Consider the following 23,147-nt stretch of genomic DNA (forward strand, 5'->3'; position numbering starts at 1 on the left):
GTCACGTCATGGAGGACAGCGTTTTGCAGATAGGTGCTCTCCAGTGTCCAGACCCTTTAGCTCAGGTCAACTTACACTTTTGACAGTGGGATGATGCGTATAATTATTTAAAAATAGGCTGTCACAAACTGGACTCTTCCCTTAATTTTTTATTTTCTGCTGACTTCTAGCCACTTTTAGGGATAAGTCTCGACCAGGCTTTTATTCAGGGCCACTTAAGATGCCCAAGAAAGACAAAAGACCCAATTCCTTGGAAAAATAGAGGCAGGTCAAGAGGTGATGGGTGTTTTCTCCTCGGGGAGAGCCTGGGGTTGAGCCTTGGGTCACCGGCCGACGGCTGACCGCCTGCCGAGCCCCTTACAGCCGCCTGCTCTTGCCCGAGACACCAAATACCTGCTGTGACAACAGGCTCGCAGCCACCCCGCCTGCTAATGTGGTGGCCGTGGAGGGATCCCGGCCCTCCCGAGGGTGGCCTGGGCCGTATATGTATATATATACGCGCACACACACTTATACATTTTTATCTATTTATATTTTTTATATATTTATATATTAATATATGTTTTTACGTTTATACATATACACTAGGGTTTTCCCTAGGTTCACCCGCCCCGCCGCTCCCCGCCCCGGCTGCGCTGAGCGAGAGGGCGGGGCCTGGCCCCGCTCCGCCCCCCGCTCCGCCCCCGGCCCCGCTCCCTCCGCCGCGCTGGGCCGGGCCGGGCCGGGCCGCGGGGGCATAAAGCGGCAGCGGCGGCAACGGGCCGGCTCCGCTCTGCTGGGCCGCGCCATGGCCGCGGCTCGGCGCAGGGTCTCGGTGGGGCTGGGGCTGACCGGGGCTGCCTGCGCCCTCATGGGGGTCTTCCTGCTGCTGGTGGGGCCCCTCATCATCAAGGAGCAGGTCATCAAGGTCAGCGGGGCCGGGTTTTTTTTTTTGGGGGGGGGGGGGGGGGGGGGCGGGAATGCGTGTCTGCTGCGGGGCGTGGGGACCGGGACAGAGGGGTGCACGTTTGGTGCATGGGGGCCGGAGAGGCTGGAGCCGGTGCATGGCTTGGGGCTTGGTATGGGGCTGGTATGCAGCCAGGAGCTGGTGCAAGGTGCAGGGATGATGGTGGTGCAGAGTGGGGTGTGCTGGAGCTGGTGCGCAGCCAGGGCTGGCGCATGGGCATGTTTGCCTTGTATAGTGTAATCCAGAGAAGTGTGACACAGCTGAGCACCAAGGGGTCTCTGCTTCAGTGTCACTGCTGCAGCTCTGAGCAGCCTTAAAATCTTAGTGCGGGCAAATCCGGGTTTGGGATATTCCGCCCTTGCTTACAGCAAACGTGCTGGGGCTGAACAGGCTCTCATCCCTGCTTAGCAAGGGGTTTTTGCGTAGCTGGAGGGGCAGTGCTGGTGGTGCTGGGCTGAGCAGCTGGGCAGGGCTGAGCATTGCCCCAAGCACCAGCCCTTCCTCCTGTCCCTACTGCCTTTAGCTGCAGCGCTAGTTGTTCCTTTCATATAGGTGTGCAGACTACCAGGCTCGGATGTACTCTGGTGAGATGCTTTCCAAACTGGAGGTGGGACAGATGGTGTGCAGGAGTGCTCTGAAGGAGCCTCGTGCATGGAGCTATCTCCAAGTCATCCTCTCCTCCTAGACCGAAAACCTAAAGAGCTGCCTCTCTGAAGACCTCAAGAGAAGTCCTGAGGCCGAAGGGGTGTTTGTCCCCCACGGTTAAGACGTGGGGCTGTGGATGGAGTTGTTGGTCTGTTCAGTAACTGCTGCACAGTCTTGGGAACCAGTGCTCCTGTGCTCGCTGTTGGTGCACCAGTTATCCTGCTGTAACAAACCAATTGGCTCATTCCCACATTTAGCCAAACCTTTTTCTCCCTGCCCAGAGATGTGCCCCCTGCCCGGGCATTTCTCCAAGCTTGCACCTACCCAGGTCAGCACCTGGAAATGTGCTTCTGATGAGAGGTGAATAAACACGCCATAGCCAATGGCTGTGGTTACATGTGCCGCAAAGTCTCTGCCAAAAACAAACTTCTACTTAAACGTATCCTCTGGGAGTGCTGCTGGCTGGGCAGAGCCAGACAGTCCTGTGGCTTAAGCAGTAAAATTCAATCTTTGTCCAGTTTCATGGACATCAGGAGCTGGTACCTGCAAAGAAAAGGCTGAATGGCCCCTGCAGAACAGGAGTGACGCTTTTGGTGCAAAAACCTTTCTGCCCTCTTCTTTTTAGCCAATCCTGATTCTTTCTACTTGATTAGCTAATTCCTAAGAACTTGCAGTGAGAAGATGAGGAAAAGACCAACCCTTGTTTCTCTTCAGGTCTCCCTTCATCTAAAGCCCTCGGTCTCCACATCTTCAGCATGACCCAAAATGGTCCTGAGGTCTTATGAGGCTTAATGTGAAATGGAAAAAATAACTGAGTGATGATGTCTAGGGTGGTGAGAGATATCCAGGGCCTTACTGAAACTCCTGGGTTTGTCTCCAGAGCGGTGTGGGTAAGAGGAGCTATGCCTTGAAGGGCTGGGGTTGGGCAGGTGAAGGCTGGTTTGCCCATCCTGGCTTCCTGAGCTCTGTCAAGATGGTGTATCCTGATGGAAAAGCACTTAGTTGCAAAGAGGTGGTGGTTTTGAGGATATCTGAGTAAAGTCTGTAGGGGAACGCAGCAGAAACAGAGAACTCAGAGCCCATCTCCTGCCCCATTTGCAGAAACTGAATCTGCATCGGCAGCTGGGCTGCCTGCGGCATTGGCCCTGCAAAACCTGGGGACTTTGCTTTTCTGGGAGCGCCTGGAGTGCCACAGACCTGCCTAAGATATGAGCTTTAACACAGTGAGACTGCATCGACTCATCCGTCTGCCACTTCACATTTCTTCTCCACCTGGGAACTCTTGTGCTGTCCTGCCTGAAAGCTGAGAGAAGACTGACAGCACTGTCTTTGCTGTTTTGGTAGGGTAATGAGGATGGTGGTGAGAGGATGTGGAGGATGAGGTCTGACACTGAGGTTGCACTTGCATGCAGCATGACTGCTTCTCTCAATCTGAAGAGGAAACCTCAACTCTCGGTTTTACTGAGCAGGGTGGCTGAAGCCTCCCTCCCTGGAGAAGCAGGATTTGGGCACTGTTGATGGAGCTGCTGCTCTTCTGGTCCTGTCTGGAGGAGACGGGCAGTAGCCAGTTCCTTTCAGTTCCTAAGTGAAAAATATTCTATTTTTATTTCAGACATATGACCATGTTTGTTTTGACCTACAAGTAGCTTAATTCTAAAGCTACCCTGTTAAGTAGATCTTGCTTAGCAGCATCTGTGGAGTACCTTGAGCTGCTGTGCCCTGATGGGAGAGGGCTGAGAAAGGGAGCTGGGATGCAGCTCCATCTGACTGTGTACGTATTATATAAATAAATGCATATGCAATGAGGGATCCAGGGAGTGCAAGACAGAATAAGCAAGTAAAGGAAGGCAGATTCAGACTCTATTGGACACTCAGGAGTAGGGATTATAAAGCAGACTAAATAAAATCTGAGTTGCTCTTGTCCTCTAACTGCTTCTTTGCCATGAAATCCTTGAGGCTGGCAGGACAGAGGCTCTCGGCCAACAGCAGGCGGGTGTTGACGTGGAGGTGGGAAGGGTTTGCTAGGTGGGTTATACTGCACCATGGACATGTCTGCTCAGGGGTAGGGCTTGGAGGATCTGGGCCTGAGCAAGGGGCTTGCAAAGCCCTGCTGCTTGCAGGTGGCACAGCCTGGCTGGGAAATGGCTAAAGAAAGATGGGGCATTGCGGGGAAGCCTCTGCCAGCTTTCCTTCTCAATCCTCTGTGACAGCAAATACGTGCACAATCAGATCGAGCTGCTCCAGGGCAGGAGAGCCATTGTGGGGCTGCTGAGCTGCAGTGGGATAATGCCCATGTGCCTTCACCAATTAGTGGATTAAACCCGCTTCCATAAGCTGGCTGGGTTACTTAACCATGGTGAGGGTTTGTGCTTGCCAAGGAAGCAAAGATTATGGTGGAATACACCCAAAATAAATGCTCAAGAAGGAACAGGCTCTTGTCCATAAGGCAGCCCCCAGGAGGCAGGGAGGAAGTGGAGACAGATGTGCCCAGATGCCAGCTCCTGGGCTGGGGAGCTGGTGAGGGCTTAAGTCATGTTTGGGCTCCTGCAGGCGTTTCCCAGCAAATGGGATGGTGATATGGAAACCACAGTTGTGCATTGCCTTTGACCTGCTGTGTGACCAACTGTGAGTCCCTGCAGGATGGCAGCTGAGAGGAAGCAAAGGTGTCCTGCACAGCGCTGTCAGGACACAGCTGCGTCACCATCCCAGTTCTCTTATCTGCTTTTTGGGAATTTAGCGGGCTGGTACGCAAACAGCTGTGTGGATGAGTGTCACCTCTCCCAGCCCTTGCCTGCTTCTGGCTACGTGGAGCTGCCAAACCTGGCAGACGACCAGAGAGCTTTGGGACAGGGTTGTTTTTGCCAGGCAAGTCAAACACGCAGAGCTATGTATAATTCAGTGCTGGCTTGTCTAGCGCAGAGCAAGCCCCCAGCATGTCAAAACAGCTCTGAAATCCTGTGGGTAGGATTTGGAAAGCTGAGCCTGAATAAATAAGCCTACAGACATCCTGTGGCATGAACTTGATGCTTCTGCATACATAAGAGTTCCTGGTTTAGATCTGACTGTTTCAGTCTGCATAACACGCCTGGATCCTCTGCAGAGCCCCTGCTGGAACTGCCGCCTTCGGCTGGGCCTGACGTGGAGCCGAGGGCGGATGTGCTCAGCTGCAGCCACTGAGCCCAAGAGTTGTGTCTCCTTACTCTTTTTTCTTTTTTTTTTTTTTTTTTCTCTCCTTGCAGAATGTCAGGATCGACCCCAGCAGCATCTCCTTCAGCATGTGGAAAGACATTCCCGTTCCTTTCTACATGTCGGTGCACTTCTTTGAAGTGCTGAACCCTAAGGAGGTCCTCCAGGGAGCAAAGCCGATGCTGAACCAGCGTGGACCCTACGTTTACAGGTCAGGTACCACTTGTGGTCCAGCGAGGCGTGAGCCCGGCCACCGTGCTGCCTGCCAGGCTTCTGACTGACTCCTCTGGCAGAAGGGCATGGCATTAGCATACTTGGCGCAAGTCCAGCGGCACAGGATTTTACAGCGACCCAAACGTGCTCTAATTGCTCTGATCTTGCTAAAGCCACAAGTAGGACCTCTGGCCACCAGGGTGGTAAGGCTGGTCTGTGCTTCACTGGGTTGTGGAGCTCAGTCCTGTGCTGGGACCTGTTGGGCAGCCAGACCTGGGCTGATACGGTCCAAACATAGGCATGAGGGGTGTTGGTGTGGTGGTGGGCAACGCTCATCTTCAGAGGGGACTTGTTTCATCTTCAGTGTGCATTTAAGAGTCCAGCTCCAGAGCTGGAGTCACCTCAACATCAAACTTCATGGATTGGCCTAAGACTTCTTATCTAACGTGAGACCCAGAATCTGCCTGACATCAAAGCTCTGGTCATGAGAACCAGTATGGAGCACTAAAACTTGCTCAGGCCCACCTACAGCAGGGCTGGGGATGGTGGCTGAAGCCCCAGATGCATCTCTGGAGCTGAAACGTGAAGTGATGGTTGATGTTGAGTTGAGCATGTGAACTTACCCGTAAGTAGCAGTATTAAACACATTAGTGCCTACACATGTAGGCAAAGTCAGGTCAGCAGCCTAAGCAAGCTCATGTGGGGCGATTACTGGTTTAATCCAAAGCTGTTTGAGTAGCGCTGGGGGGAAACCTGGCAGTATGTATATGCCCTTGTTTCCCCTGTGCTTGCCAGGTCACACCATAAGACCGTGTGGATTCTGTATGTTGTGATCGCATCAGTCACTTGGCTTGGGGAAAAGGCTTCACGTGCCGTAAATAAGAATAAACAAAGGGGCAAAGCTTATTAGTGTCCTTGTGTTCCTGCTGAGCAAGATTAGTGCCCTTGCCTAATGTGGGCCATAAAACAGAGGTTCCACAATAAAGGACTTTATTTTTGCTGGTGGGTTGAGCTGCAGCTCCCTTGGGAGCTCTAACAGGCTCGTGATGTTGGGGACAACCTCATGCTACTGTGGAGCATTGCAGCCCCTTCTCATCACCTGGGAAGAAACACTTGGTGTCCGCAAGTTGCTGCAGAATCCCATCTGTCAGGGATGCCTCGCTCCCAGGCTGCGATCTCCTCCTGCTAGACCCTAACTCTGGTTGGGGTGTGAGGTTGACACTGCCTGTTCCCCGGCACACAGCCTCCCCTGCTGTCCCATGGCTTCTTGCTGGGGTTCGGTCTCCTTCCTCTGCTCTTTAGAAGCAAGCTCAGGCCTGTGCAGCCCATCCTTGCTCCGCAGGCGTTGCAGGGGCACTGCATGGGGGATGGTTCCCATGATCTCTCCCATCTCTTTGCAGAGAGTTCAGGTATAAAACAAATATCACATTCCATGACAATGACACAGTCTCCTTCCTGGAGTACCGGAAACTCTTCTTCCAGCCAGATTTGTCCAACGGCAGTGAAGATGAGTACATCATTGTGCCAAACATTTTGATGATGGTAAGAACTTGCTCCATGGATGGGTACCAGCTTCTGAGATTGCGGGGAGGGTGATGATGTCGAATGCTGACTCAAAGCTTACTTTCTTGTAGAGCTTAAGGCTAATCAAGCCATGAGGTGGGTTAAGTTTAAAAAATACAGTTTTCTGCTTTCTGGGTGTTGGTTGTCATGTTGGGCTGTTACCCTTCCAAAAGCAGCGTGCGCAGAGGGGCTGGCAAAGCGGCTGGGCTCAAGTCTGCATCCTCGTCTGAGCATCCTCTGGGGAAATGAAGCCTGTGAGCCCTCAACTGCTTTCTTCCCAAACTGGGAATAAATGGTGAACCTCAGTTTGTCCAAAGGATTTCTCCAGGGCTGTAGAGCGATGCAGCAGAGGGACCTTGCTGAGCACCGAAGGTGCATTGCTGCTTCTTTAGTAAAGATTGGGCTCTCATCTCAGAGGTTTGTTTTCCTTCCCAGGGAGCGGCTGTAATGATGGAAAACCTGCCAAACTTTGTGAAGCTTTTACTGAGCGGAGCCCTAGCTGGCCTGAAACAGGAGGCATTCATGAACCGGACGGTGGGGGAGATCATGTGGGGGTATGAAGACCCTCTTATAGACACCATAAATATACTTGTTCCTGGCCTGATCCCTTTCAAGGGGAAATTTGGCTTATTTATAGAGGTAAGTAAACTGTTGCTTGGGAACACTAAAATCACAGCAATATTTGTCTTGGGATTGAGTGCCTGGGCTATCCCCCTCACAAACTGTTTCGAACAGCCATGTGTAGCTGGTGTGGTTGTGTAAGGCTGCCTTAATTCTCCCCTCAGGCAGACATGCACATGTTGGAAGCTGTCACTGGCAACTGAAATAAGTAAAAGCTCAGTAGCTTCCAGGATGTGAAGCGTTCCTAGAGCTGATGAAGCATGCAAAGTCATTAACATATTGCAGTCTTGCTGCGTATAATGGATTAAAAATTAGTTTCTTCTCTCTGAAGCTTAACAACTCCGACTCGGGACTGTTCACAGTGAACACGGGCATGAAGAACATCAGTAGAGTTCACATGGTGGATTCATGGAATGGACTAAAGGAGGTGAGTGTCAGGCAGCAAACCTCTAATACAGGGGCAATGCCTGATCTAAAGCAAGATAAACTGAAAGCTCTTGGTGCTGTTGTATCTCTGGGTCATAGGTTTGAAGGCAAGTTTCTACAGGACTTCAATTGCTGCAACTTCTGTTCTAGCTAATTGCCAGAAGGCAGCCTTGTGACAAGAGGCTTGTCACGAAGCATTAAGTTCAGCTCATCATTGGTGTTACTTGGACTCCCTTGAAATGCTGTTGGAGCTGGTTGCTTCTAATGGTTGAAGTCCCAGGCTCCTGTGGCCTGTGTTTAAGGCGTTACTTTAAATACCCTTGTTAAAGGGGTGCTTATTCTTGCCTTGTGGAATTCCACTCCTAACTAGAATCAACTGAATCTACAGCTCAGCCACTGCGGGAGCATTTGGGACAGGTGGATCTTGTCCTGTTTTTCCATTAATTGGGCGGATGTTTGAATGGGAAAGATCTTGGAAGCTCTTCGGTGTTGCTATCTGAAGCTGCTATGGAAGCAGAGTGGTGGATGTCCCATGCAGGGGTGCAAGCCAACTCTCCAGCAAGCTCGTCGTTCTGAGTTCTTCTCCCTGCATCTGTCCCGTAGGTGAACTACTGGCGGAGCAGCGAGTGCAACATGATCAATGGGACCGCAGGGGAGATGTGGCCACCGTTCATGTCCCCGACGTCGCTGCAGTTCTACAGCCCTGATGCCTGCAGGTGAGGCCACAGCTGCCAGCTTGTCCCTGTGCAGGTAGCAGGAGATGCAACATTCATCCTGTGCACACAGAATACCTGTGCAGTGACGCAGAGGGCTCAGAACTCCTTTCTGTAGTTAAAGTTCAGCTGCACTTCAGTGTTGCGGTATCTGACCGTTGCAAACAGTGTAGTGGTCTAATTAGCGGTGTCTTGTGTATGGAGGTATGTATTCATAAATACCTTCCAGACCACTGGAGAAGTCTAACTTGCCCATGTTGAATCAGTAGAAAATAACCAGTCTAGATAAGATGTGGGAGGTGACAGGGAGAAGTAGGAGTTGTCATAAGGAAATGCAGCTATAACTATTTGTGGAACTATTTCAGCTGACTAAATGCTTGCAGAAGTGATGTTTTCGGGGCTTGTGCCATGGTTTCCAGGCCGCTTCACTTTTTTTGCTGCCTACTTCGTGCACTGCTGTGCATGTCTGTCCTGTATAAGACACCCTGACCTTAGCTGATCACACAGGGGTTAAAGTACCCTGCAGAGCCTGCCTGTGTGGAAACTCCCTGAGGCTGGAAGGAGGGGAGGCCAGGAGGCAGGCGGTGGCACAAAACCCTGTCCCGGGCTTGGGGAAGATAATGTTAATTCAGGCTTTGTAGATAGCGCTGCAAAACAAGCAAGTGCTCATGCTGAATAGAGAACAATGACCTCTTCAGTGGAACAAGCTAAGTCAGCTGAGCCAAGTATTACTGCAGGAATTCCTCTACACAAGGGACATCAGCAAATACCAAAATGGCCCAGAGCCAAGGACTTACAGGGAAGTTTACTGGTAATCAAAGTTTAAATACACATACCTGTTTCTTTAAAACTACAGAAATCTTTTAGGGAACAGAGCATGTTTCCAGGCAAGGCATGACGTGAAGTGGAGGAAACCAAGTTTGGTTTCTTGTTAGCACAGGAAGTTCCCACCAGACAGTGCTGTGGGAGAAGTGGCTCCGTCTCTTCACCAGGCAGTGCTGTCTCTTCTCCCCAGATCTCTGTCTCAGCCTCTCTGTTAGCCCAGCTGGCTAGGAAGGAGTCACAAACATCAGTTGATAGACTAAGAGCATATCTGCCTTGCTGTGGGGCTCATCTCCTAAGCGGTTTGCACATTGCATCTCAGCATCAGCTGCACTTAACTACCTGGATGTCCCTGCAAGGTAGGCAAGGCTTTATCCTGCTGATGTGCTGCAGCAGCCTCTGCCTCCTTGCTGGAAGGTAAGCACAGCTGAGAGGCATGCACATAACTGCTGAACATGCCCTGAATCCCCCATCCTTGGTCCTGGTGTCAGAAGACAGCTGTAGGAATAAGCATCCCCTTGGCCTGCCCAGGCTGTTTGCATCCCTGGAAGCCTCACTCGAGTGTGAAGCGAGCAAACTTCCGTCCTGGAAACTTGCATCTATCCTGGCCAGCTCGTAGCAATAATGCAGCATAACATCACTAGCCTCTTGTATCAAGAAAAAAATCTTGCTGCATAATGTAGTAAAATTTTCCACTCCCCTGACAGCCTATATGCTGGAGTTGTGCTGCAAAAGAGATTTAGCTGGTGTCCATCCCCTGTGACAGAGCACCTCGGAGCCAAGGCTCGCACAAAGAGGGTATTAACTCTTGGAGAGCAGCCCTGGGGGTTACTACATGCCTTTAAACAAATCTCATCTGGATACTGCAAACAGACTTACAAGCCTGTGGTTTCTCTCCATAACTAGTCCTGACCAACCCTTTATCTGTGCTTAAAACATGGAAAGCAAATGGCTTAAATACTCATTCCCCATCCAAAGCACTGCTCTGAGTGTTTATCTTGATCTCAAAGTCTAAGTTATGTTGCAACCGCATCTTATCCAGCGAAGATAAGAGCCCGGTTCTGGGCTGGGAACCTGTTGGCTAATCCTGATCCTCTCCACTGAAACCCTTCCAGATCCATGACACTGGTGTATGAGCGGTCTGGGAAGTTCAAGGGTGTGCCCACGTATCGCTTCGTGGCACCAAAAACTCTCTTTGCCAATGGCACGGACTATCCACCCAACGAAGGCTTCTGCCCCTGCATGCAGTCTGGCATCCAGAACGTCAGTACCTGTAGGTTAAGTAAGTCCTTTCTTCCCTGGGCTCTCCCTGCCGTACCGATATTAAACTGTGGGGATGTGATACGAGCTCGGCTGTCTGGAAAATTGGCTCTGCTATCTGCCAGAGTGCTAAAAGGTACCGCCGGGGTCTGCGTGCATGGCATTCTCGCTTGCACTCCTGCAGGCATCTCAGCAAGGAGGGAAAGAGGGAAAATCCTTGGGCCCGAAGTCGCCTTGGTCCGCAGCCCTACAACAGCCTTGGGAATGCCCAAGGATACGGTGGGAGCATTACATCCCCTGGGCTGGGGAGGGAGCGGGCAGGGGAGCAAGGCTGGGAAGAGGCAGGCCATGTAACTGCCAAATTAGATGTTAACTTTGGACACTGACTGCAAGTCACGCAGGAGTGAGAGTTGAGACTTAGTGTCCCAACGCGTGTCTGGGTACAGCGAGTTACCATGGCATTGCATGGTGCATGGGGGAAGAGGATGGCTTAAACACTGGGTCTTAACCCTCCCACAGCAATGGAATAAGCAGCAGGGAGGGAAGGGAAGGAGCTTTCTGGCCGGGAGGAGAGAAGTATAAAAGCCTGTTCAGCCTGCAATGGCTTAAAAACCTCAACAAAAAGTCTCAGATGGGTTTGGATGAGCTTAAGGTGTCTTTGTTCTCATCCAGATGCACCGATGTTCATTTCGCATCCTCACTTCTACAACGCCGACCCAGCCCTGGTGAACGCCGTCGAAGGCCTCCACCCCAGCAAGGACCAGCACGCGCTCTTCCTTGACGTGCACCCGGTGAGTGAGCCTCCCGGGGTCCTCGCCCCGCGGAGGAGTCTCGTCTCGCCCCGGGAGTCCAGGCCGGGCTGAGGCAGGGAGCCTGCCGCTGGCTGTGTGGTGGCCTCATTCTGCTCTCATGGCACTGATTTGAGCAGGTTCCATAGTGCAAAGACTGGAGAGGACGTGTGCAGATAAAAATGTCAAAGCCATAAACTGATTGAATAATTAGCCTGGCTTCTAGAGAACTGCAGAACTAATTATGAGCACGATTGTTTCGATAAGCACAGCCAAGTTCTTTCCACTGACTCAGGTCTATAACACCAGGAGGAGGTGTATCTAGCAGCAGCCCAGTTATGCCCCAGATCTGCAAACATGTATTGCCATGAGAGCTGACTGGCAAAGTCTGAAGACCACGCTGTAGCTGAAGCTGTCACCACCGTTTTTGGGCTGGCTTCTTCCAGTCTCTCAACTTGCCCATCTAACTGGCTGCTTTTGCACTGGACTGCTGCTGTGTTACACTTCTCACATACCTATAGCATAAAGGTGAAGTCACTACTCCAGTGATGATGAGTTGGGGTGTCCTGAGCCATCGTTGTCCCAGCTGCTGATGGGGAGGGGACTTTGGGATCTTCCACCCATGGCCTGTGTTGCATGTGGTCAGATCTTCCAAACATTCAGTGATGTTTGCTCAAGCAAGAAACCAATCCCTTCCTTGAGGTAAGGTAAGCTGTGCTTCTTACCTAGGCATTGGGTTCTCTCTGCTTTTCTTATCACAGTTATGGAAATCTAATTAAGTTTATTACAGTATCAAACATCTACTGATAACAGTACAATTAACTATATTCTTATCTAGCTGCAGCGTGCTGAGTACAAACAGGGCAATCCAACAACAACCTTCTGCCCTTAAAAATGTGTTGCAAAACTGCAGCGTCATGAGAAACCAATGCCTTAATGGGTGTAAACAAGACCAACTTTGAAGCGTGGTGTTTTCATGGTCTTAGGGTGTTGCTGAACAGTGATGTCTGTTGGTTCCTAGTTATGAGAAATGTTTTGTCCTTCGCTGTGTGCGTGAATCTTTTGCACTGATGCATTTCCATCCTGCTGCTGGTAGGATGAGCAACAGAAGAGGCTTATCAGGCTTCAAAAAACACCGAAGTTGTATTAAAACACCCTGCCTAGGGAGTCACTTACAGGTTGCATATGCTACTTGGTAATTTGAACTTGCTCATGTTCAGTCCCACAAGCCCTGGGTCACCCAACACCTCCCTGGGTCACGCTGTCTGCCCGCTGAATGCGTGCTGCCTTCTGCAGCAGCCACGTCTCTTCAGGTCAGCTTTGTGCCTTCAGACCACCCCAAGGGAGGTGCTCCCTTCTGGATGCTGCTGTGTGCAACAGTCTCACTGGCCGGTGAGCGTTCAAGTGAAGGGGACAGACTGCAAACGACCATGGGGACAGTGCTGTCCCTCTGTGAGCAGTCATCCACAGAGCCTGGGGACCGGTGCTTGGTTGACCAGTGCTTGTGCTTTGGTGGAAACCCCAGCCACCCTCCTGGTCTTGCGTGTGGTGACTGCGGTGGATCTCTGGATGATCCAATCCATTGCTCTGGAAGGTGGCACCCAGAGCCGCTATGATGCAAAGCAAAAGGTTGCTCTTCTCCAGAGCTCTCCAGACAAATGTTGGCTTTACTGATGAACTGGTTGGTCTCTCCCTATACAGATGACGGGCATCCCCATGAATTGCTCCATCAAGCTCCAGCTGAACCTGTACATAAAGCAGGTGTCTGGTATAATGTAAGTAGTCACCTTTTAGAAATGTCCATCTCCCTTCCTTGAGCAGGGAGGGCTGCCGATGCTGGGGTCGCTGCAGTTTCCCCAAAGATGAAGTAGCTTTAAAGTTACCAGTTGTCACGGCTGCAGAAGCCAGCTGGCTCATGTGGTGAAACGTCAGCTATTCCAGTGACCTCAAACTGCCATCCTTTAGCAGTGCAGTGTGTGGCTGCCTGTTTGCTCGGCTCCTGCAGCATTCCTGCATCTGACCGGACAGCCGATGAACGGACTGCTCCTCCTGGCGAGGCGCAGGAGCAGTTTGCCTGCACTGTGCTGCTGCTCAGAAGGTGTTACATCCAACACGGAGAGGCAAAACACACTCTGCCTACAGGGTTGACGGTTGAAGCCTGTGTCCAAAAAGACACTTTCAGCTCTATGAAAGCAAACAGAAGGGCTCTGTAACAAAGTTGTGTGGTGCCAGATGTTAAATACCCACAAGGGTGGGAGCGTGCTCTTGCTGCTTTGACTGGCTGTAGTGCATACACGAGCAGACAGCCCCGATACCGTGAGCTTGGCTGCACCACCCTCTGGTGCCATGCAGGTGACTGAGACATCTTGGAGCTGCATGAAGTTTAGCATTCTAGTTCACTGAGTTCATGTCCCTGGAGCCCAGATTTGGGGTGGCACTGACCGCTGTCGTCAGGCAGTTAAGCACGAATGGAAGCGTAAGCTCTGCTCTTCCATGAAAGGCCCCAGTTGGACCTGGTCCCTCAAGGCAAGAGGAGCTCACTGAAGCAGTAGGAATTGCTACCACCTTACACTGGTTTCCTGGCCACCATCTGTCTGTCAGACCCATCCCTTTAGGAAGAATTATGGCACTAATTGTGGCCTGAACAACCAGAAATCTAAGTGTGTCTGTCACTTTTGTTTCTTTTTTTTTTTTTCCCTTCCCTCCCTAGTCAAACTGGGAAGATTAAGCCGGTGGTCCTGCCGCTGCTGTGGTTTGCAGAGGTGAGCTGCCTTCCTTGACCTGATTCTGCAGAGCCTCTCCTGCAGGAGGGGGGAACTGTTTCCCCATCACCCGGTGCTGGGGAAACTCCAGTTTGGATAAAGCTTTAAGCCAGACAGACTAATTAAGCACCAACAGAAGGCTTTGCAATACTTGGCTATGTCATTAATCCCTCTGAGCTGAACAAACCCTGCACTATACTTGGTAAACCTCTGGCTCTGTCCTAGATGTGGGGTTAAATAGGGCCCAGAACAGAGCTGCCAGCATCCCCATGCTACTGTGGGCCAGGGAGTGCAGTCTCCAGCTGCCTGCATGTCCAGCTGACTCCAACTATTTAGTAAAAGCTTCTAGCCTGACTGAATCTTGCATAAATTCCCTCATCTGTGCTGGGAGGTGGTGGGAGAGGAGTTGCGCAGCTGGTCTGTCTCAGCCCTGGATGGGAGGGAAATGCCACTGACAACTTTGCTTTTTTGAGCAGAGCGGATCCATCGAAGGCTCAGTCCTAAAGCAGTTTTACACCAACTTGGTGCTGATCCCATCCGTGCTGGACTACCTGCAGTATATCTTCCTTGGGCTGAGTGTCCCGCTCATTATCTCAGCAGCTGTACTCATGGCAATGAGTCAGGTAAGAACTTGCAGATGTCTAATGGGAAATGCTGTTAGTCAAATCAGACTTAATCAGATGATGTAGATTGGGCTGACAATCTAACACTCCTGAGGAAACATTGGCTGATGCCACCAACAATGTCCTAATGGTGCCAGGTGCCAGCACATAGCAGCAGGACTTCCTCGGCCGTCTAGAAATTGGGCTGCAAATAGATAACATAAAAGCATTTCTGGCCTTCTCAGTGCACAACAGTGATGGAAGTGGGTTCCTGTAGGAGGAGGTGTTTCTCAGCTCAGCCAGCTAATGAAAGGACAAGCCTAGCTCATCAACCCAGCCTCCATAGAAAGCAGCAGGTCTGTGCCATTGCACAAATCTGTGCATCTCTGCAGGGTCCCAACAGTTTTCTAATCACAGAGCCTTCTCGAGGGGATGGAGCTGCTTGAGGACAGCTTGTTCACAAATGAAATACAGTTGCTGTGTTCTTGCAGAAGGGGCACAGGCACTGTGGCCGCCTCTCAGCCCACACTGGACTCTGTCTTTCCCTGAAACTCACTTGGTTTCTCTGCAAACTACTCCAAATAGCTCTGGAAGTTAAACCCTCAGGGCCTTTGTGGATCTGGACTTACTGAGAAGCGAAGACCTTTGAAGCCTGCAGGGAACTGGCGGCTGGGTAGAAGTTGGCCCACGATGGGGTGGGCAGTGAGGGTGCCTGGCTGGCACACGACTCTGATCTGAGCTGTAAGGACAGAATATAAAACAGCTGAAACACTTGATGGAGATCTGTGCCTCCGGCTCCAAAACATTCATCTGATAACACTAAGCTCTCTAAAAGCTTTAGCTCTTGAAGAAGAGATCTAGCTCCCTACCCTAACCTGTATCAAAGCAAGCTTATTTAGTTTTGCAGTACAGTCGAACGGCTTGAGCTGGCTCTAAAGCTACAGAAGTGAAGAGGCTGCTTGTGGGGATAAAAAGGCAATGCTTCGGATGAGAGTGGGCTATCGTGAGAGCACGTGCGAGGGGCTGCTTTTGCTCAACCTCCTGGAACTGCCTTTACTGAAACGCTAATGCAAACCCACTTTAAATAGCTCCAGGGTTCTCAGAGTATCACGTAATTGGATTTTAACCAAGCCTACAACTCCTTAATAGACTTAAACACATGATCCCAAATCCCCTTGTTCCTCCACGCACTTCCGTGCAGGGTGGGAGCGATGCTAGGGCCAAGGGCTCAGCGTTAAACCCTTACAGTGCTCCCGAGATGGTCAGGCTTTGTGTGCTGAACCTCTCTGCTTCAGCAAATGCAAGCGGTTACTGGCAAACAGACTTCACTCTGCTGTATAGCACCAGCATATCTGAAAAATGTCTGTATTTGCTGGGCAGCTATTTGTTAAGACCTTATGCAGCCCTGGGCTGGCATTTCCTCACCCTGCTTTGTGCAAGTCTTAATTCCTGGTATCAAAGAGCTTTAACCAGAAAGGGTTGTGGAAGAAACCCTTATGCCAGAAAGGGTCAGGAAGAAAAGCTGGATTTTAAATGCACGCAAGTCAACTGAATATCTGCTTGTGAAATATCCCAAACCCAGGCTAAGCCAGCTGTGTTTGGGTGCTCAGCCAAAAGTGTCATGAAGTGCTAGAACTAAAAATCAACTGCAGGAAGTGCCTGACTACCTGGAAAATGATTAAAAGGCCTCAATGACCTTAGAAATCTCCAAGGAAGCTGTGCAACAACACATGAAAGTCTCTGCCTAATGAATAGATAAGAGCTCATAAACTGGAAGACAGCAATTTGCAGCCAAGGTGTGTTCCTCATTTGATTGAAGTGTTGCTGATCTAGCGATGATTGCTTAATCATGCACAGTCCTCCCTCTTGAAGTCACAGGCGATGTCAGAGGGGACACTGAGCAGGGGCATTGTCCGCATCTTCACGTGTCTGCCAGCGTGAAGGTGTCCCTGAACCCACCTGCTTCCTGGAGTATCTTCTATGCCTCTGGCTTCTGGAGGGAGCAGTGCACTCTAAACCCAGTCCAGATGAGGTACTGCAGAACACTTAAATCTTAGTCTAGCTTATAGTGGAGCCAGTTTGAAATGCATCTGTTGGACCTGCAGTTCTAAAAAACGTGTAAATCTGTACAGGCGTAAAACATGCCCAGATGCAGCATTGTAGCTCTTCTCTGCTAACATGGCCTAAAGCCTGTGTGGTGATGCCTTTAAAAGGCAAACAGACCATTTTAAAACTGGCTTGACGTTGACCAAAATCTTAAATAGGACTTAGTTTAACCTAAATTTTGAAATCTTCATTAATAACTAGATTCTAGTTAAACAGTGATTTAAAATCTCCTCCTAAAATTAGAATCCTCGTGGAATTCATGTCCAAGTGCACCATAAACTAGCCTGATTGTCTTCTAGGAAAAATGCTCTTTATTTTGGAGTAGCAATAAAAAGAACTCAGACAGTAATAAGGCCAACCAGGCCACCTCTGCCAAAAAGCTGCCTCCGGTTAAGGGGACGGTGTTGCGGGAAGCCAAACTGTAGGTGGGTACCCAGTCAAGGTAACACACTTTTCTCTCATCCTGATTTGATTAAACTTTGCTTAAAACCAATCAAACGGAAATGTTTACTGTCCACATCTACCAGACATGCCCTCTTGGCAAGCTTTGATATAATGATGTTGTCTCGTGGCTTTATTCAGGGCAATTTAGATGTCTTAATACTCACACTTAACCAGGCTGCAAGCACATGCTCTAATTGTTTCTCCTGGTGTACCTGATCTGCAGCCCTAATAATATCAGCAGGGATGAGAGTGAAGAGTAGGATTGGTGTGAGGAAACACTTTTCTTGCCTATTTCCCCCCCTCCGAGTGTTTGAGATCCAGAGGTAAGTTTTTGAATAGGTAAAAACTCATGGGGGTAACAGAAGTAGTCAACTGGTGGGTGTCACTCCCCTCCTGCATACAGGGAGCCTCGACGGAAAGGCTTTCAAGAAGGAATTTCTGATGTATAAAATACTTGGCTTTGTATTACAGAATCACAAAATCACTGAATTGTTGAGGTTGGAAGGGACCTCTGGAGGTCATCTCGTCCATCCCCCCTGCTCAGGCAGGATCACCTAGAGCTGGTTGCTCAGGACCGTGTCCAGATGTCTCTTAATATCTCCAAGGATGGAGATTCCCCGACCTCTTTGGGCAACTTGTTTCAGTTTTCACAGTTTTTAAAAAAAAAAAAAAAAAAAAAAAAAAAGTGTTTCCTAATGTTCAGATGGAACCTCCTGTGTTTACGTTTGTGCCTGTTGGCTCTTGTCCTGTCCCCTGGACACCACTGAGAAGAGCCTGGCTCTGTATTTACACCCTCCCTTCAGATACTTGTATACATTTGTAAGATTCCCCCTAAGCCTTCTCTTCTCCAGTCTAACCAGTCCCAGCTCTCTTGGCCTTTGCTCACATAAGAGATGGTCCAGTTCCTTAATCATTTTAGTGGCCCTTTGGACTCTTTCCAGTAGCTCCATCTCTCTTGTCCTAGGAAGCCCAGAACTGGACACAGTAGTCCATATGTGGCCTCACCAGTGATGAGTAGAGGAGAAGGATCACCTCCCTCGACCTGCTGGCAACACTCATATTGCAGCCTGGGATACAGTTAGCTGCCTTTGCTACACAGGCACACTGCTTGCTCATGTTCAACTTGGTGTCCACCAAGACCCTCAGGTCCTTTTCTACCAAGCTGCTTAAGCGTTGGGTGACCCTTAGCATTTACTGGTGCATGGGGTTGTTCTTCCCCAGGTGCAAGACTTTGCACATCCTCTTGTTGAACCTCGTGAGGTTCCTGCCAGCCCATTTCTCCAGCCTGTTGAGGTCCCTCTGAAGGGCAGCATGACCCTCTGGTGTATCAGCCACTCCTCCCAGTGCTGTGTCATCAGCAAACTTGCAGATCATTAATAAAGATGTTACACAGGATTGGACCCAGTATTGACCCCTGGTGTACACTGCTAGTTACTGGCCTCCAACTAGACTTCATGCCACTTCTCATGACCCTCTGGGCATGGCTGTTCAGCCAGTTTTCAATCCACCTCACTGCCAGCTCATCCAGCCCATATTTCATAGCTTTTCTACAAGGTTCTTATGGGAGACAGTGTTGAAAGCCTTACTGAAGTCCAGGTAGACAATATCCACTGCTCTCCCCTCATCTACCAAGCCATTAATTTCCTCATAGAAATTTATCAGGTTGGTCAAGCATGAGTTCCCCTTGGTGAAGCCATGCTGCCTACTCCTGATGACTTTCTTGTCCTTCATGTGCCTGGAAATGGTTCCTAGGATTAGCTGCTCCATCACCTTCCCAAGGATTGAAGGGAGGCTGACTGGCCTGCAGTTCCCCTGGTCTTCCTTCTTGAACTTCTTCAAGATAGGAGTGATGCTTGCGTTCCTCCAGTCTTTGGACACCTCTCCCAATTGCCAGGATTGTTCAAAGATCGTGGGGAGTGGCCTTGATGTGATATTAGCAAGCTCCCTCAGCACTCGTGGGTGCATCCCATCAGGGTCCATGGATTTGTGTATCTCTAGGTTGCTTAAGTATTCTCTGGCCTCATCCTCTTCCACCAAGGGTATGTATTCCTTGCTCCAGACTTTCCCCTGATCTCTGGGGTCCCCTGCCTCATTCAGCAACAGGCCCACACGTTCCCTAGTCTTCCTTTTGTTACCTGCGTGCTTATAGAAGCCCTTCTTGTTGTCTCTGACATCCCTGGCCAGATTCAATTCCAGTTGGGCTTTGGCTTTCCTAATTTCATCCCTGCATGCTGGGGGAGTACCCCTGTATTCCTGCCAGGTTACCTGTCTCTGCTTCCACCTTCTGTATGCTTCCTTTTTGCGTTTGAGTTTGGCCAGGAGCTCCTTGTTCATCCACATAAGCCTGCTGGCATTTTTGCCCGACTTGGGATGCTTGTTGGGATGGACCACTCTTGAGCTTGGAGGAGGTGATCCTTGAATATCAAGGAGCTTTTTTGCCTTGACTATCTTCCCCCATCTGAGCTCTGTAGTCACTTCTGATGCTTTCCAGGTGGCCCTGGTGGTATCATTGGTGCCCCCACAGAAGAAGTAGTGGGTAATAGTCAAAGGGTTGGATAAGCCTTGCAGTCTCTCCACAACACCCCAGATCCAGGTCCCCAGCAAGCAGCACGTGTCTCTAGATGACCGGTCAGGTGGGCAGATGGATGCCTCTGTCCCCAGCAGCAGGGAGTGACCCACTACTGTCACTTGCAGCTTCCTCCTGGGAGTCTTGCATGATTTAGGGTCGGGAGGGGCCACATGATCTGCTTGAAAGCATATCTGGCTCCTCTTCAGCTTTGAGGGTGGTGAACCTATTTTGTAGTTGTAAGCCTTTAGGTGGAGCAGGAGCCTTCCTCTTGGTGCCAGAAGGCACCAGCTGCCATCCTTCACCTTCCCCAGAGATTGCACTTACCATTATACTAGGGATGGGTGCTGTCTGTGTCTCTACTGCAGCTGGAGTCTGGGGGTCTTCAAGCTGTTGTGTCTCTGAGAAGACCCTATCCATCTCCCTTTCATCTTCTCTGATGCTGTGCAGCCTGCTGACTTTGTCCCGTAGCTCCTCCACTTGGTGACACAGCTCTTCAGGCTGGGTGTTCAGGGGGTGTTACAAGTGTCGGTGGGCAGGAATGGAAATAACTTCATTTTGTTAGGGGAGGAGATGCAAAAATCTTCAATTTAAGAAGCCTTCAGAAAAGGGTTCTTGGCCACGTGAAAGTCCAAGAGGTTTGGGGTGCGCGCATCCCGAGTGGGGATGCGGTGACACCTGCGCACTGTAAGGTCTGAGCACGGTGCCACCGCCGAGTGCGCGGCTGTAACCGCTGTCCTCTCCTCTTCAGAGAACCGCCGCCGAGAAGAGCCCGCGCCGCCCCGCCACGCAGAGCAAACCGCCCCCCTCCTCCGAGACAACGCCGCTCCTACACAACGCTGACACGCTGAGCCAGGACGATGCCGAAGCCTGAGCCGCCGGCCCCAGCACGCTTCCCACCGGGACACGTCAGTGCTGGGGGCGAGACCTGCTTTGGATCCCCAGAGGTCTCTGGAAGGTGAAGTTGTCCTGGGCAACTCAGCGGAGACCCTGCACACCACGGCAAAGCCACGGGACAGTACTGCTGCACCAGCACTCCCGCACCGGGGCATGGGAGACCTCATCCACACACCTGAAACACAGTGTTCAAGAAGCCTTGTCCCCAAGGGGCCGGCCTTTGCCACAGCCCCTCTCTCCCTGCGGGCTAGCGGGAATGAAGACAGTTGCTGGCTGATCCGAGAAGTTATTTTGCAATTTAAAACTGCCTATTGCTAGGAATAAGAGGCATTTTAATAGGGGCCTTTAAAATAAATGAGGTTTGTATACGTAGCGCTGATGGGATTTAGTGATCTTTTTAAAAGCCACCGTTCATCTCACGCGAATGGGGCCTGCTATCCTGAAGCCACTTAAGGTTTTATTGCCACTTCATGTGACTGGGCTACACCGCCAATCAATTCTGGGTGCTGTCACTTCAGTGATGTCTCTTCCCGGGGTACCTGGAGCCTGCCCGGCGTTGCTCCAGCCTTTGCATGTGTTGGAGAGTACAGTGGTGACTTTTAAAGCCCCAGTTCTGTGCCATGACCTTGTGCTCTGGGGATTCCAGCTCACAGCCCTTTTACTTAGCCTCTCATTGCTTTAGGTGACTGTGTGAGATGCGCCTTGCCAAAAATCTCGGTGGTACATCTGACCTGTCAGTCAGCTCCTGACAGTTGTCCCTGCTGCCTGCTCAGCCATCCAGGGTCAGCTCTTTGGCCATGCACCGTCATCGGTGCTGGGAGGCCATCGCGTCGCTCTGGCCGTGCTGCCTGCATGCGGGAAGGGAGCAGGCAGAAGCTTGACCCTGTCCTTGAGTGTTAATGAAGATACTTGTGTTTTTTGAGATGGAGGAAGCTATGTGCAATCATGAAAGTAGCAATGGCCTTAGTAGGTTTTGATTAAAATATTGCAGATTTCTGAAATGATGTCTTGGAGGATCTGGGGCTGGATGTTAACTGGGGGCGGGTAAGCTGGGGTCACTCTTTAGTGGGAAAGAAGCCCAAAGCCCAGGGATATTCTTGGCTAATTACCAGTCAGTAGTTGTCTACCACACCTGCCTTCCAACCAGGAGCTGGGGTAGCCCTTGGGAAAACCAAAGGGGCCAGTGCTGGTGCCTCTGGCAAGGACAAAACAGAGTGGGGGGAGTCTCTGGACTCTCTTGGACCAGAGGACATGTTGCATTGCATATGGCATGGATACTGTCATGGTCTGGAAACCGTTGCAATAGTCTAGGACAGCCCTGTGACCTTCTAGTGGGGTAAGCAGTATTTTTCCTCTTACACCTTCATGCCTCTTACTAGGCAGGAAGAGCACAGGAGCTAAAACCGACACCAGCAGTTCCTATGCTGGTGCATTCCTGACTGGCCATGTCCACAGTCCTGCAGCTGGGCTTAGGCTGTCTTATCATGGAAACAGTTGTGATATAGCCCAGGTCATGAAGGGAAAGGGTAGCAGCTACCCAGAACTTGGTCCGTAGGCTGAACTTGCCTAGATGCCCAAAGCATGTCTGACAGGTAGGATGGGACTAGCCACGTCCCTTCTTGTGGCCAGTACTGCTCAATTATTTCTGTGGCATGAGTCCTCACTGAGGGTGATGCTTAAACTACAGCTGTAAACTCTTTCTGGCCTTGAATCCCAAATTATCCGCCTGCAAACAGTGGCTCACAACCTACAGCCTCAGCAAGCGGCAACTGAAATGGGAACAGGGCAGAGGCACCATCTCAGACAAGGCACTATAGGACACTTGACCCATCAACTCACACGAATAAGACCCAGCGGCATTCAGCAAAACTAACGGTAGATCAAAGATAACTACCCCTGGGCTCGCCTGCTTGAGGCTGTAATGAGGTACTGGTGCTAATTGCTGTTGTACAGGTGAAAACAAATAAAATACTGGAATACTGCTCCGAGTGCAAGCTTTTTTTTTTCCCCCCCCGGTCTTTGCAGAAATATATGTTGCAGGAGCTCTTATTTTTGATACAGATCTGCATGTTGCAGTAAGACTTTGCCTTGGGGGGGGTGCCTGGCTGCCCTGGGGGTGTTGGGGCGGGGGGGGGGGGGGGGGGGGGGGGGGGCGGGGGGCGCTCGGCGGGGTCGGGGCGCTGCGGCGCTGCGGCGCGGCCGCCGGGGGGCGCTGTGGGGCCGCGGACGCGCCGGGCCGGGCCCGAGCCGCGGGAGGGCCCTGACGGGGCAGCGGGCCCCGGGCACGGGGGGGGTCAGCGCGGCCCCCGGCGTCCCCTCCCCAGGCGCCTCCTGAAGCCACCAAGCCGCGGGGACACCACACACACACACACACGGAGCAAGCCCAGCAGCCCCCACGCAGCGCCGGGGCCCTGGGGCAGACTCACCGCGACCGTGCCCCGCTAGGTTGGGCTTCTGCCGGGGGCCAAGTCCTCCTTACCCCGGGGAGCATGAGCTCACCCAGCCGGGAGGGTCCTTCACCTATAAATGAGATGCCTGTGAACATATAATCCACACATTAACCTCAGGGCACTTTGCAAACCCCACT

At 51.1% G+C, this 23,147-nt stretch overlaps 1 protein-coding gene across 4 annotated transcripts; it reads left to right on the forward strand.

The window, feature by feature from the left end:
• The first annotated feature begins 778 nt into the window (after positions 1-778).
• Positions 779-22,528, forward strand: SCARB1 (scavenger receptor class B member 1). Of its 4 annotated transcripts, none has more exons than XM_050906796.1 (12): positions 779-907; positions 4,831-4,988; positions 6,391-6,532; positions 6,989-7,192; positions 7,506-7,601; positions 8,204-8,316; positions 10,251-10,417; positions 11,068-11,186; positions 12,885-12,958; positions 13,894-13,945; positions 14,422-14,568; positions 20,415-22,528. In XM_050906796.1, exons 1-12 carry the CDS (start codon positions 788-790, stop codon positions 20,535-20,537), a joined length of 1,515 nt encoding a protein of 504 aa, XP_050762753.1. In that variant the 5' UTR covers positions 779-787; the 3' UTR covers positions 20,538-22,528. The 4 variants fall into 4 exon arrangements, with proteins under 4 accessions (XP_050762753.1, XP_050762754.1, XP_050762752.1 ...); XM_050906797.1 differs by lacking the exon at positions 20,415-22,528 and adding an exon at positions 16,953-17,140; XM_050906795.1 differs by lacking the exon at positions 20,415-22,528 and adding an exon at positions 18,062-18,265 and having other exon boundaries at positions 788-907.
• Positions 22,529-23,147: the final 619 nt, after the last annotated feature.

The sequence above is a fragment of the Gymnogyps californianus genome, chromosome 16 (genome assembly GCF_018139145.2).
Source record: "Gymnogyps californianus isolate 813 chromosome 16, ASM1813914v2, whole genome shotgun sequence".
In the NCBI taxonomy this organism is placed as follows: Eukaryota; Metazoa; Chordata; class Aves; order Accipitriformes; family Cathartidae; genus Gymnogyps; species Gymnogyps californianus.